General features: G+C 32.8%; 1 protein-coding gene across 4 annotated transcripts in view; it reads left to right on the plus strand.

Annotated features, from left to right (window-relative positions):
• Positions 1-13,053, plus strand: part of FBXW7 (F-box and WD repeat domain containing 7) — a 239,323-nt gene that overhangs the window by 213,454 nt on the left and 12,816 nt on the right. For all 4 annotated transcript variants that reach the window (XM_012448556.3, XM_021666697.2, XM_012448558.2 and 1 more), the window contains 2 exons: positions 394-535; positions 9,066-9,200. In XM_012448556.3, coding sequence (XP_012303979.1) covers positions 394-535; positions 9,066-9,200 — 277 coding nt within the window. The remainder of the gene's footprint in view (positions 1-393; positions 536-9,065; positions 9,201-13,053) is intronic.

The raw sequence follows: 13,053 nt of genomic DNA on the forward strand, positions 1-13,053 counted from the left end.
CTTAATGTCACTGAAGACCAGTCATAGGAGAAGTGGGACTTGCATGTTCTAAGGAAATATTTTAACATTATTTGTATATATTAACAACTTGCTTTTTTTTTAATGGAGATTCTGTTATTTGGTTGCAATTAGCTTTTCTGGGATAATAACAGGTGTTATGTAGGAGGGAGGAAACTTACTATAAGAACAGCAAAGTATGTTTTATGTACCTGTGATCTCTGGGAGAAAGGTAAGTAATTGAATTGATGTTTGAAATATGCCAGATCATTATGCTTTGTACTAGAATCTATTATTAATAAGTATTTATCTTTGCTTTCACTCTTGTTTTCTCTCTCTCTCTCTCTTTCTGTTTCTCTCTCTCGCTTTCTTTCTCTCTTTCTTTCTTTTCTGTAGTACCACTGGGCTTGTACCATGTTCAGCAACACCAACAACTTTTGGGGACCTCAGAGCAGCCAATGGCCAAGGGCAACAACGACGCCGAATTACATCTGTCCAGCCGCCTACAGGCCTCCAGGAATGGCTGAAAATGTTTCAGGTGACATATCTAAACATAGTACTTGAAATGCTTCACTTACTTGCTACAAAAAGTAAGGGATTATTTAGCTGTAAAAAAAGAAGAAGCACTTATACATGCTATACTGTGGATGAACCTTGAAATCATTCTGCCAAGTGAAAGAAGCCAGACATAAAAGGCTACATGTTGATTCTCTTTATATAAAATATCCAGAATGGGCAAATCCATAGGGACAAAAAGTAGGTTAATGGTTGGAGGAGGAGAGGACTAACTGCCAATAGGTACATGTTTTCCTTTTGGGGTGATAGAAGTGTTCTGGAATTGGATAATGGTGATGGTTGCACAGCAATATGAATATAATGGGAAGCACTGAAGTGTACACTTTAAAATGGTGAATATTATGTTATGTATATTTCAATTTAAAAATGCTATTAAAAACAAGGGAACTCATTTTAATTTTTGAGTGTCATAATTGAGAAAGTCCAATACTTATTTGTGTAACTGTGGACTGACATTTTTTGAAAATTACTTTTAAAATAATAAGACTTTTCTTCCTCGTCTCCTTTATGTTTGAGTTTCTGGGTTGTCTCGTTTTCTAAACTGCATTGCCTGTAAGTTAGGGATTTAAGAGTAATTTAAGAACCATACTAGCTAGAATTAATAAAGCTTGTTTTCTTCAGTGCCAGGCTCGTATATGGCTTACTGTGCTTGAATTCTGATTACTATATTTTAATAGTATTTATATTATTTGGACATTTACAGGGAAGAGTGGTTATAACCAAACCTTGAGTATTATGAATTTTCTAACCTAAGATAGTAATATTACATTGACTTATCTCTTCTTCCAGTAAGATAGTACATATAATTCAAGAGTTAAGCAAAATAGTTGGCAAGAATTAAGCACTCACTCAATTATTTGTTGCAAATAATAAATAATATAAATTATGTAAAGCAAAGATATCTGATATTAGCCTCCATACTAATGGAAAATGAATATACTACCCTACCTCTGGCTGCATGAATGGTTAGATATTTAATGAATGCATAAGAGAATAAAGATGATACTTTATTTGACGTTTAGTGTTTCAGATTTTTAAGGTGTTCACTTTATAAATCCTAATATTTTAAATGCCTAGATGAATATGAGATAAATGTGCCTATTTTTTTCTTCTGTAGCTAGAAAACTAACTTGGAACAGTACCACTTTTATGTAGATTTTAAAAATGGTTTCCAACCTTTCAGGTGATTTCCAAACAAATAGGAAAACCTTTTTTTGGTTGGTAACTGAAAGATTTGAGCCTTGCTCTAAACAGGAATTAGTTTTTCCACTTGATGAGACAAAAGCGTCTCAAGACATTTTTCATTTTTATAACTGAGGGGATGGGGGTGGGCAGGACGCTGCTGGCATCTAGTGAGTAGAAGTACTGTAAAGGACAATCTCCATGCCAAAGAATTATACAGCCCAAAATGTCAGTGGTACTAAAGAATCTCTAGGTTAGAGGAGTGAAAGTTGTATTTTATTGTTATTAAAATGCTATGAGCCACTGCAGTTACAAAGAATTTTTTTTTAAGTTTTCATAAACATTTGTTGGTTAAACTTATCTTTTCCCCAAGGATTATTCCTACCCCTCCCCCTGAGTTATTTTGCCTCTGGTTCATGATGGTTTGTAAAAATGTAAAATGTTACTTAATTTTTATGTTTTCCTATGCAGGCCCTCAGAATTCTAAATTTTTAATTTTGTCCTATCTTTTTTAAAAAAAATTTAGCCATCAATAAGAGGTGAAAATAAAACTTGAACACTTATATAGCCTTAAAAAATACTTTAAAGATATTTATCATCTCTGATTAAGCCAAAGAGATGGGAATATGGGTGTGTGTTGCCATGCTGGACACATGCGTATAGTGTGAACAACACAGTACTCAAGAGTAGTGTAGAGCTGATTTCATATCATTTTTATAAGAAAATACCAACATGATTGAAATTATACTGTTAGCAATAGTTTTATCATCATAGATACCCTCCAAAATGCTTATTTTATATGAAAAGGCTTATTTCTTATCAGAAGATAGTTCAGAATAAGATTTATTTTTTCTGTGGTAGGGCTCATTTTTTCCAGTGTTTTGGAATAGCTGAATATTCTTTGCTTGCTATCTAGGGTATTTCTCAATTTTAAGGGGACTCTCTAATATTGAGCTATAGAAAGAGGCATTTCAGCTTTATTTAGTCAGGATATTTTAGAGAGTCCATTGTACAACGTTTGCTTGTTTAGCTAGCTCATGCTTTTTAAACAAAATGTCTAAATGTTACTACATACTGTATTTCATCAAATCTGAAACACTGTAGATTTTTTTAGATGGATTCCAATTTCAGAAATGTTAATGTTACCAAAAAAAAAAAAAGCTTTATTCAATAAGCTAAATAATGTTAGACTAGCTTAACTGTAGGTACAGTGAAGAAAACTTGTTCATAGTTAACAGGAATAGCATGTGGAATTACCCTGCAGGTATAGTACTATAAGTTTTTTTTTTTTTTTTTCAGATAAGTATTCTTTAGCAAAGAAATCTGTAGCAACAAAAGGTCAACTAGACAGGCAGATCAGGACCATCATTTTTTGAGTACCATATCTGTCTCTGACATACCCAAGGCCTCATTGTTGTACATTGCCCTTTATTTTCAGGGCTGGTACGAGAGTAACTAGAAATGATTGACTTGCCTAAAGGCTTACAGTGCTTTAATGTCTAACTTGTAGAGAGATATAATTTCATAATAAAGTGGGGAAATCATGAGTTGACCTATGTGAGATAGTTGAGGGATAATTAAACTGGCATGATTTCTACAAATATGCTGTGGGGGCATTTCATGATGACTTTTCTGTTGCATAACAAACAGTATGGGAGAGCTTATTCTCTTACTGTTCTGCTCCAGCTCCATCTATTTTGACAAAGCACTTTGTACTCTGTTTATAAATTGAGTATGAACAAATAATATTCCATTTTGCATAAAAGAAGACTGAAACAGAATGCCACTGGAAAATAGAAGTGCAAATTAAAGACAGAAACCAAAAAATAGAAATTTTACATCATTTGAATTTTCAGTAGCCATTGATCCACTTTGTTTGGCAGTCAGATTGATGCTTCAGATTGTTTATTTAGGGAAATGAGTGGGTCATTTTTTTGGTTTGTTTATATCATTTGGGTGCTAATAAATGGTTTCCCACTTGAAATTTTCAGTAGGTAAAGACATTAATTACATGAACATTATTTTATACAGAAATTTATATTCAGAAGCATCTTGAGATTAGCACAAATGACTTAGAAGGACAAGCTCTTAGTTCAGAATTTTAACATTGCCTCTTAAAAACGATTTCATTAATATTATATAACCATTCTTGCCTTTATTTTCACTCTTTAAAACATTTAACGTTAAAAAGTTGTCAAAGGGGAGAAAACATGTACATGTGCTTAAAGTTATACTTGGAAATATGTTGGAGAATCAATAAATGTTAGTTTCTTCTCTTGATTAAGAAATAATCTTATTGGACCTCAGAAATTTTCTCAGATCTAGAAAGGGACCGTTAACACTAGCTTCACAGTATGAGGATCAAAGATACAGTGATATGGAAGAACTTTAACCTCATACAGAACTTCTACCTAATTAAATAAATAATTACATTATTTTAATTAAAGCATATTTGAATTAAGCTATTTATGTACTTTGAAAAGATCTGTTGCACTCAAAATATTTTAAAATGATAAGTATAAAATTCATGTGTTTTGATATTAAAAATAGAAAAACTTCTCCATTGAAAGATTTAATTAGGTTTCATAGGAACACTTAGAAATTGTACATGTTCTCAAACCTACTTTTATTTACATCTTATTCACTAGTCAACAAAAAATTAAAACCCACAGGATACTGCCAAAAATTGAATTTATTATTACTTTGAAATTGTATTTGGGACACAGTGATCAGGAAACTTTGTTATGTGTGAAGGACTTGAAGAAAGTCGTGGTTTTAGCTAGAGAAGACTAAGGGAAAATGTTATGTCTGTTTTTAATATTTTTAAGACTTTTGTGTAAAAGTAGAAAAAAGACTCGTTCTTGGTTTCTTCAGAAAGTAGAACCTGAATCATGTTCTTTGAGTCAGATTTTGGCATTAAGTTAAACCTAACAATTAAAACTGGCCCACAGTAGAATGGGAGATAATGAGTTACACGAATCCTGGAACTGTTGAAGCAGACTGGATAACCATGTGCTAGAGGTGCCGGAGAAGTGAGTTCTTTACCACATGAAATTCAGGTGCAGTTCTATCGAAGGTCCTAAAACAGTGTATCTAATTGGGACACTAAAGATCATTGAGACCAGTGGTTCCCAAATGCTGCTTTGTGAATCATCTATGTCAACACTGGATGAGTTGCTTGTTTAAAAAATAAAATGTCTTCAGCCACTGAATCAGACTGTCTGCTGGTGAGTTTTAGAGCTCAGTAATTATTGCTTTCCTTGATCAGCATTTGGGAACCACTGGCCGGGACTAAGCCTCTCACTGTGTAGGTGGGTTCTCTGAGACTCAGACTCGTTAAGAGACCTCCATGTGGTTCTACAGTGAGTTTCTTGGTGAAACCAAAGCTCTTGATTGCAGTTTAGTGCTCCTTCTACTCTTTTCTACTAACTCTGTGCTTTCATTTACCTGAAATAAAACACCACTTCCATGGGGAATTTTCAAATTTGCATTTGCAATTTTGTCCATAAATTAAAATTTGCTTCTGAACTTGGAATGCTTTTCCTGTCCCCTTCAACATGTTCCAACATGACTACCATGAAAGGCCAAAGGAAGTACTTTCTTTTTCTCTTTTCTGGGACAACCACTTTTCAAATACCAGTAAAATAATAATTATAAGAATTATCCAATACTTTGCTTTTGCAGATAAAGAAACTAAGGCCTGAAGAGGTCAAATTGTAAGCTAATTATACTGACAATATCTCCTAAAATTATATCCTAACCCCCAATTCAGTTCTCTCTCAACTATTCTTCGTAAATGGTTGTTGTAGGTTGTTATTTTATATATATATATGTGGTCATTAGCTGCAAGGTTTTCATGTTAATGAATATGTCCCTTCTGCTAAACTGTATAAGACAAAATTTGAAACCACACTTGGAACCAGACTAATCAAGCAAGTCCCAGTGATACCATCAAATATAAAGAATAGAAATACTTTCTACAGGTAGCCTTGAGATGATAGCATTAATTTAGAGATAGTATTTCTTGATTCTTTGGGATTCATTTATTTATCCAATAAATATTTACTAAGCATCTTTTATGTGCTAGGCCCTACTTGGGTCTGGTATGCAATAGTGAATAAAACAGACAAAAACCCCTTTTTCATGAAACCTACATTCTAGTCACAAGGGGATGAGGTGGATGGGTTTGGAACTGGTTGCAATTTTAGAAAGGTTGCTCAGGGAAGGAAGTAAGGAAGCAAGGCACGTGGGTATCTAGGGAAACAATGTCCCAAGGAACAGCAAGGAATGATGTTGTGAAGCTGAGTGTGCCTGGAGTGTTTACAGCACAGAAAGAGTGTGTATGGCAGAGCAGAGTAAATAAGAGGAAAAGTAATGGGAAATTAGTATAGGCCAACCTCAGGACTAATTTCTACTTTGAGTGAAGTGGAAAGCCATTAGAAGGCTTTAAGAAGGTTTAAGACTTTCTAACAGTAGCATTGAGTGCAGTGTGGAGAATAGAATGAGGAGTCAAATGTAGAAAGCTGGAAGACCACTTAGGGAGGTAGAAGAATAATCTAGGTGAGACATACTGGTAGCTCTGTCCAGTGTAGTATACATTGTGGATATATTTTAAAGTTTAAGGCTATGAGTTCATTTGAATCAAAACCATCTGATGGTGAAAGAGAGGTAGGAGACAGGAATGACCAAAGACTTCTTGGCCTGAGTAACTAGTAAAATAAAGTTGATTTTACTGAAATGAGCAAGACTGTAGAAGTACAGATTTGGAGAGAAAGATCATGGACATGTTAAGTTTCAATTACATTTCTAAGAACAGATGTTGAAAAAGCAACAACATGTATAGGTCTGGAGTTCAGGAAAGAACTCCAGGCTGGACAGAGGAAAGCTGTTTTTATGGTTCAGATCGTTATTTAGAATCACCAAAGAGATGTGATTTTAAACAACAGGACTGTTGAATGTGTGTGATCAGTGGAAACAGTCTGATTTTCTTATGCTACTCATCTTTGTGAGTGGTATACTTTTTAATAAACTATCACAAAGTAACATCTGACTGTATAATTTAAATTGAGACATTTTAAATTGTATTTGATTCTTATTAAATCAAAGATTCTTTAAAACAAAATAAAAATATATTGTTTAGAGTCAGAAATATTTTGTTAAACAGGCATAATATTTTTCCATGTACTTTTTCTTAAATATGTAGAAATTTCTGACACAGTTTCAAATACTTAGCTAAGATCTGAATTAGTTATTTATCATCTGTCCTGTCTTCTTTAATTCTACACCCTATCCTCCAAAAGCCTTGATAAAAGATATTTCATATATTAGCTGCCTTTTTTTTTTTTTTTTTTGGAGACAAAGTCTCACTCTGTCACCCAGGCTGGAGTGCAGTGGCATGATCATAGCTCATTGCAGACTTGACCTCCTGCCACAGCTCCCTGAGTAGCTGGGACTACAGGTATACTCCAGCATGCCTGGCTAATTTTTAATTTTTTTGTAGAGATGGGGTTTCGTTATGTTGCCAGACTGGTCTCAAACTCCTGAGCTCAAGTGATCCTCCTGCCTCGGCCTCCCAAAACTGCTGGGATTACAGGCATGAACCAACACATGTGGCCTAAAGCTAAATTTTAATCAAGTTAACATAGTTATCAGTCACTCAAAATGAGCATGTCCTTATACTAGTGTCCATGCATCGTCTATGATGTAGATGGAGAGGAATAGCATATTATCAAAACAAAACAAGTTAATGAGTTTGTTCTATGATACCAGTTGGAGAGAGATGAGTGGAGGTTGATCACTGTAAGTTATGTCAAAGAGGTAAATTTTAAACCAGTATTTGAAGTTATGTGAGAGAAACCAAACAAGATTATTAAACTTCAAATTAACTGCTTTTAATTGGTCACGTGTGTACATATACATGTTTATGAATATTTTACATTTCTATGTAAATATATCCTCCCCCTGACCATAAAAGGTACAAGGTAAGACTCAAGGTGAATGTTCTAGGTGCATGTATTTGTAGAAGCAAAAGGAAGGGACACAACTGGTTGGAGCCTGTATTTCCTTAACATTAGGTGATAAAATGGAATACACTATGGAAATAAATACTATTGAAATGTTTTATTGTATTGCCAATTTAATACATACTTTATGATAAGAAAGAAGAGAAGAAGTTTATTGTAGATTCCACAGGGGTAAATACTTTAAAAAGTATTCCAAATGTGGCCCCTGATATCCTTAATATATCTGTTTTCAATTATTTTATCTTTCAATTCTTGGATCAAGTTTTCTTGTTTGGACAAGAAATGGAATGGCAAAATGGAATGGAGATCTTTTTAACTGAAAACCTCATCTATTCTCTATTCATTCACTTGTAAAGTAGACACAATAATTCTTACAATGATACTTAAATAAGTGGATTTGCAGAAATGAAGGCCTGCTTAAGAATGTTCTTTCATTTAAGTTTTATGAGGTTATTTAAATGTGTAAAATTGTTACATTTGAATTATTCACATGGCATTTTAGTTTTTCCTTTTAAGAACCATGGCTTTTCTGTGCAGGTGTTCTTCACTGAGGGGAAAATAATAAAATTTTAAGATAATCTCCTGATGTCATTTAAAGAAACTCTTATTTCTGAAGCATAATTGTGTGTTTTTGTGTTTTTATAGTGTATCACTTTCTCTCTTACCCTCTTTTGGCCTTTGTTTATATTCTAACTTTACCACTGTCAGCTACTATTTTCTATTGTTGATTGTTTTTTATCTGAAATTATTTTCACATAACAAATCAAAGCCTGTTTAATTTGTGGAAGACACTTGTCAAATGTGTAATTATACAGTTACTAATTTTTCTCTGAATGATGCTGCTCCTCTTTTTTCAGATGAGTACCTTAATAAAACCATCTAATTTTATGGTGCCCACTAGAAAGAATGTAGAGAAAGAAAAATTCTCAAAATTTTCTATTATTTGCTCAGTAACCAAAAATGATGTTTCTTGAATAAAATTTTGGCTTCTCAATTAGTGTCTTGGTGGTAGATGAACATATAACTATTATAATAATTTAATGAAAAAAATATTTCTCTGTCAAACATGACTTTTTTAAAGCTTTTACAAAATAAAAGTGGTTGGTAAGCGATAAAATTAAATGCCTTCTTCAATACCTTGTGGAAAAAATGTCAGTAAAAGGAGCCAGTTTTTATACAATTCTACCTTGTTCACCTATGGTTGTGTATAGGTGTGAGTTTTCCTTTATAAGCCTATAATTTGGGACATCTGTTAAAATAATAAAAATTTCTCATTCTCTTTGATAGAGCTGGAGTGGACCAGAGAAATTGCTTGCTTTAGATGAACTCATTGATAGTTGTGAACCAACACAAGTAAAACATATGATGCAAGTGATAGAACCCCAGTTTCAACGAGACTTCATTTCATTGCTCCCTAAAGAGGTAAGAATTATCAATTACATCTTCATTGGGTGTTATTTGAATATATAACTCAACGGCTACCACCTTTAAACATTGTCATGCTAATTATGGTATTCAGTATTGTCAGTTTGACACTCTTAATTAGTGGTAAAGAGGGCTGTAGATTGATAAATTGCTGTGACTTAATAATGTAATTGTCAGATTAAAGTATGCATGTGGACTAAGTAACTCCTTTCCACTACTTGAATAAGTCATATATGAGAGTAACTATTGAGTCTCACTAATTTAATTATTTCTTTACCAAGATTTTTTTGCCAGGTTATTTGAAGCCCAGCGTTTAGTTGTCTTGGTATATTCATTATAGCATATTTTTTAAAATTTTGACTTTATTAAAATGGCAATACTTTTTCTCTTATTTTATTGTATATCTTAAGTCCTTTCAAGACCAATAGTTTTATGATTCTATTGAATTACAGTTCTCTTCGACTTACATTGTATAATTATTTTAAATACAAATATTATAATTTCACATGTGTATATTTTATCTACTAATCATTCTCCTCCCCATCTGCATTACACACATACAGATTTTCCATACTAATTACATACTAACAGCACTTCTTTGGGAATTATTTGTCTATTTCTTTATATTTTTATGTAAGCTGAAACGATCATAGACTGATTATTTGGGCATTCATAACTATAAATAAGGCATTACTGATATTATACACTTAGTAATTTTATTTTGTCAGCAAGCAGAATAATATAATATTAAATAGTCAGCATCCCCATGCTGATTATTTATATTTTCATAAGTAATTTTATGAATTTATATTTTCATAAGTAATATGCATATTTATATTTTCATAAGTAGCATGTATATGCCGCTAGTTATATGTCAGCTAAGAAGACAATATAAAATGCTAATATACTATTTCAAATGATCCTGAAACTTCAAATTTGAACAGAAAAGGAGTCATTTTTTAAGATTATCATTCTAAATATTCTAATGATATGAAAGATAGTCCCAGTTAGAATTTCACATTGGATACAAATAAAATAGTTATATTGTATTTAATGCATAGAACTAAACATAACTCTATAACTCTAGAGAAAAGCAAAATGGAGAAAATCTCTTCTTCCTGAAATGTTTTCTACTCAGTGCTTTTTAAAAATGACATTGGCCCAGAAGAAAATTTTTATTTTTGCTAGCTCTTTCTAAAACTGAATTCTTTGAATAGATTTGGCTTATGAAAGTGACATCAGCTCTCTTTGCTTCCAGAAAGGCATTAATAACGGGAAACACATAAATATTTGACTGAAAGTGATTTTATTCACCTTTGATATATTCTCTATAGTTTCCTTAGTGATATCCTCCTTGTTTTAGAGGGTATCATTTTTGTTAAAATGCAGGCCTTCTCATAGTCTTATTTATTCTCGTATTTCTAATAATGGTGAGGTTTTTGGTTTGTTTTGCTTTATTTGAATTTCCATAGTAACTTCTTAACACACAAAAATGTGGTTTAAGATTAGAATATGAAAGTATTTTTAAAAATCTAAGAACTAATAACAAATAATCAATAACCAGGGTAAATCCAATAAAGATTCTCTTGGTTTAAGTGTGCTTTTAAAGACTGCCTCGGGGAAAAGAAGTGAAATTAGTTAGGTAGGAGACTACGGGAGAGCCTTGGTTTAGCATATCATCAGTGTTTCCCTCTTGTTTTCAACTACCAGGAAAATAAGTTTCCTGTTTTGAAAAATGCTTTATTGTCCATGTGGATAAATAATGGTATAGGTCGAAGTTTTTAAGAAAATTAACATTATACTTTTAGAAACAAAGTATTATTATTTAAAACATTGTTACCTTCTTGTCAGGAAATGGACTTATTTTTCTTATAATTCCTTTGGACAGATATCAGAACTCTTTAGAAACATTTACTTATTAATCTCAAAAAGCTTGACAAAAATCTCACTAGTTTCACATGGGAGGCTTGTGATGAATAGCAATGTCTTTGTAAGTGAATACCAAGAAAATCATAATCATATAGTAGATGATGTAGAACAAAACCTGAAATTCTTAATATAGGATTATTATTTTTTTCCTTGACTAGTTTAATCTACTGAAATATAGCAAGTCTGGGAAAATTTTGGCTACCCTTTAAGTACAATGTGGTTGTCTTTCATATAGGTTATAGAGAAAAATAAAAAATAGCAATTCTTACAGAGTTGGACAAGGAAAAGGTAATTATCTGAAATAGGTTTCAATTCGACAGCTTTTCTCTGGCAGAAGTGGTCTTTAGGAAGAAATACTAATCTGGGTTTTACATTTAAAACAAATGAATAGGAAACTGCATTAGCTGGACCAAATGACTTGGCTGCAAGAAACCCATGACTCCCTACCAAAGTGGTTGGAGAGACAGAGTCTCACTCTGTTGCCCAGGCTGGGGTGCAGTGGCATGATCATAGCTCACTGCAGCCTCAAACAGTTCTCTTGAGTAGCTAGGACTATAGGCATGTGCCACCACACTTGGCTAATTTTCTGGAAGGTTGGGGTGGCAGGGTGACGCCCCTTTTATGAGAGTACTAATCGCATTCATGAGGGTTCCAACCTCATGACCTGATTATTTTCCAGACACCTTGCTTGCTAATGCCACCACATTGGGGGTTAGGATTTCAACATGAATTTGAGGGAATATAGACATTCAGTCCATTTCAGAGCCCTACATGATACAACCTTGCTTCCTCTGAGGGAACTGGTATATTTCCTCATAATATGTAGTAAATCATGCAACTAATTGCTATTCTCTTTTTGTCTTGGCAGTTTAATTCAAAACCTTATAAGACATAATCTTGTTGAAAGCATATTTGTGCTCTACTTCTTCTCTAGTTTAAACATTCTTTCTGATTTTTTAATTCATATTTTCATTTTGCTTTGTGTATTTTCTGTATTGCTTTGATGTTTTGATGAACTGGCTAGATTATGACATGTAATAAGTTGAAGTTCTTGGTTAAGTTAGGATCTTCACTACTTTAAAGGAAAGTATGCCAGTAACCTATAGAGTTAGCACTTCAACTTTCTTTAGTGCCTTAGTATTTATTTGTATTTCTCTTTAATGCACTGGACTAGATGATTTCTTAGTCACTGTTAATGCTGGAAATTTTACCTGTTGATTTGGGGGTGTACTTTTGAAATCTAAGCTGTTCTGGAATTGTTGTTTCCTAGCTGTTAAAATCCATTGACTATTTCTGTAAATTATCTGATTTCTAGTTTAGTCAGATAACTAAAGCAAAGAAAAGAATAGACTTTTTCTGTTTTTAGAATAATATCTTGATCATTAATTAGCACCTCTTTTGCACAAATATTTTTGTGCCTGGTAATTTCTATGTTAAATTACAATTCTACATAGATTAGTAATGGTAACATCACATTACTGCTATACTGACACAAAGTGAACTTGCCTAGGCTTTGATTGATTGGTAATTCCCAAATTAAGTGGCTTTTGGAGTATCCATTAAGTATAATCTTGATATTATATTATGTGTGAGTATTGTTGAATGTAGTTACACCTTTTTATTTTAAATGACTCAACTTCTGTACATAATACTGGTCTTCTCTGATATACCAAAAGTAATTATTTCACAAAAAAAGTTTTTTCACTATCATTCATCAGTAGTAGTAGTAAACTGAATACTGGCTGGTTGGAGTATTTTGTATATTGAATATACTCAGTAAATATGTAATTAATGATGAGTTGTTGTTGTTGTTTTTGTTTTTGAGACAGAGTCCTGCTCTGTCACCCATGCTAGAGTGTACTGCTATGAGTTTCCCTCACTGCAACCTCTGCCTGCTGGGTTCAAGTGATTCTTACACCTC

This window comes from Aotus nancymaae, unplaced genomic scaffold (assembly GCF_030222135.1).
Source record: "Aotus nancymaae isolate 86718 unplaced genomic scaffold, 86718_ANA_hifiasm-v0.15.2.pri h1tg000033l, whole genome shotgun sequence".
Classification (NCBI taxonomy): Eukaryota; Metazoa; Chordata; class Mammalia; order Primates; family Aotidae; genus Aotus; species Aotus nancymaae.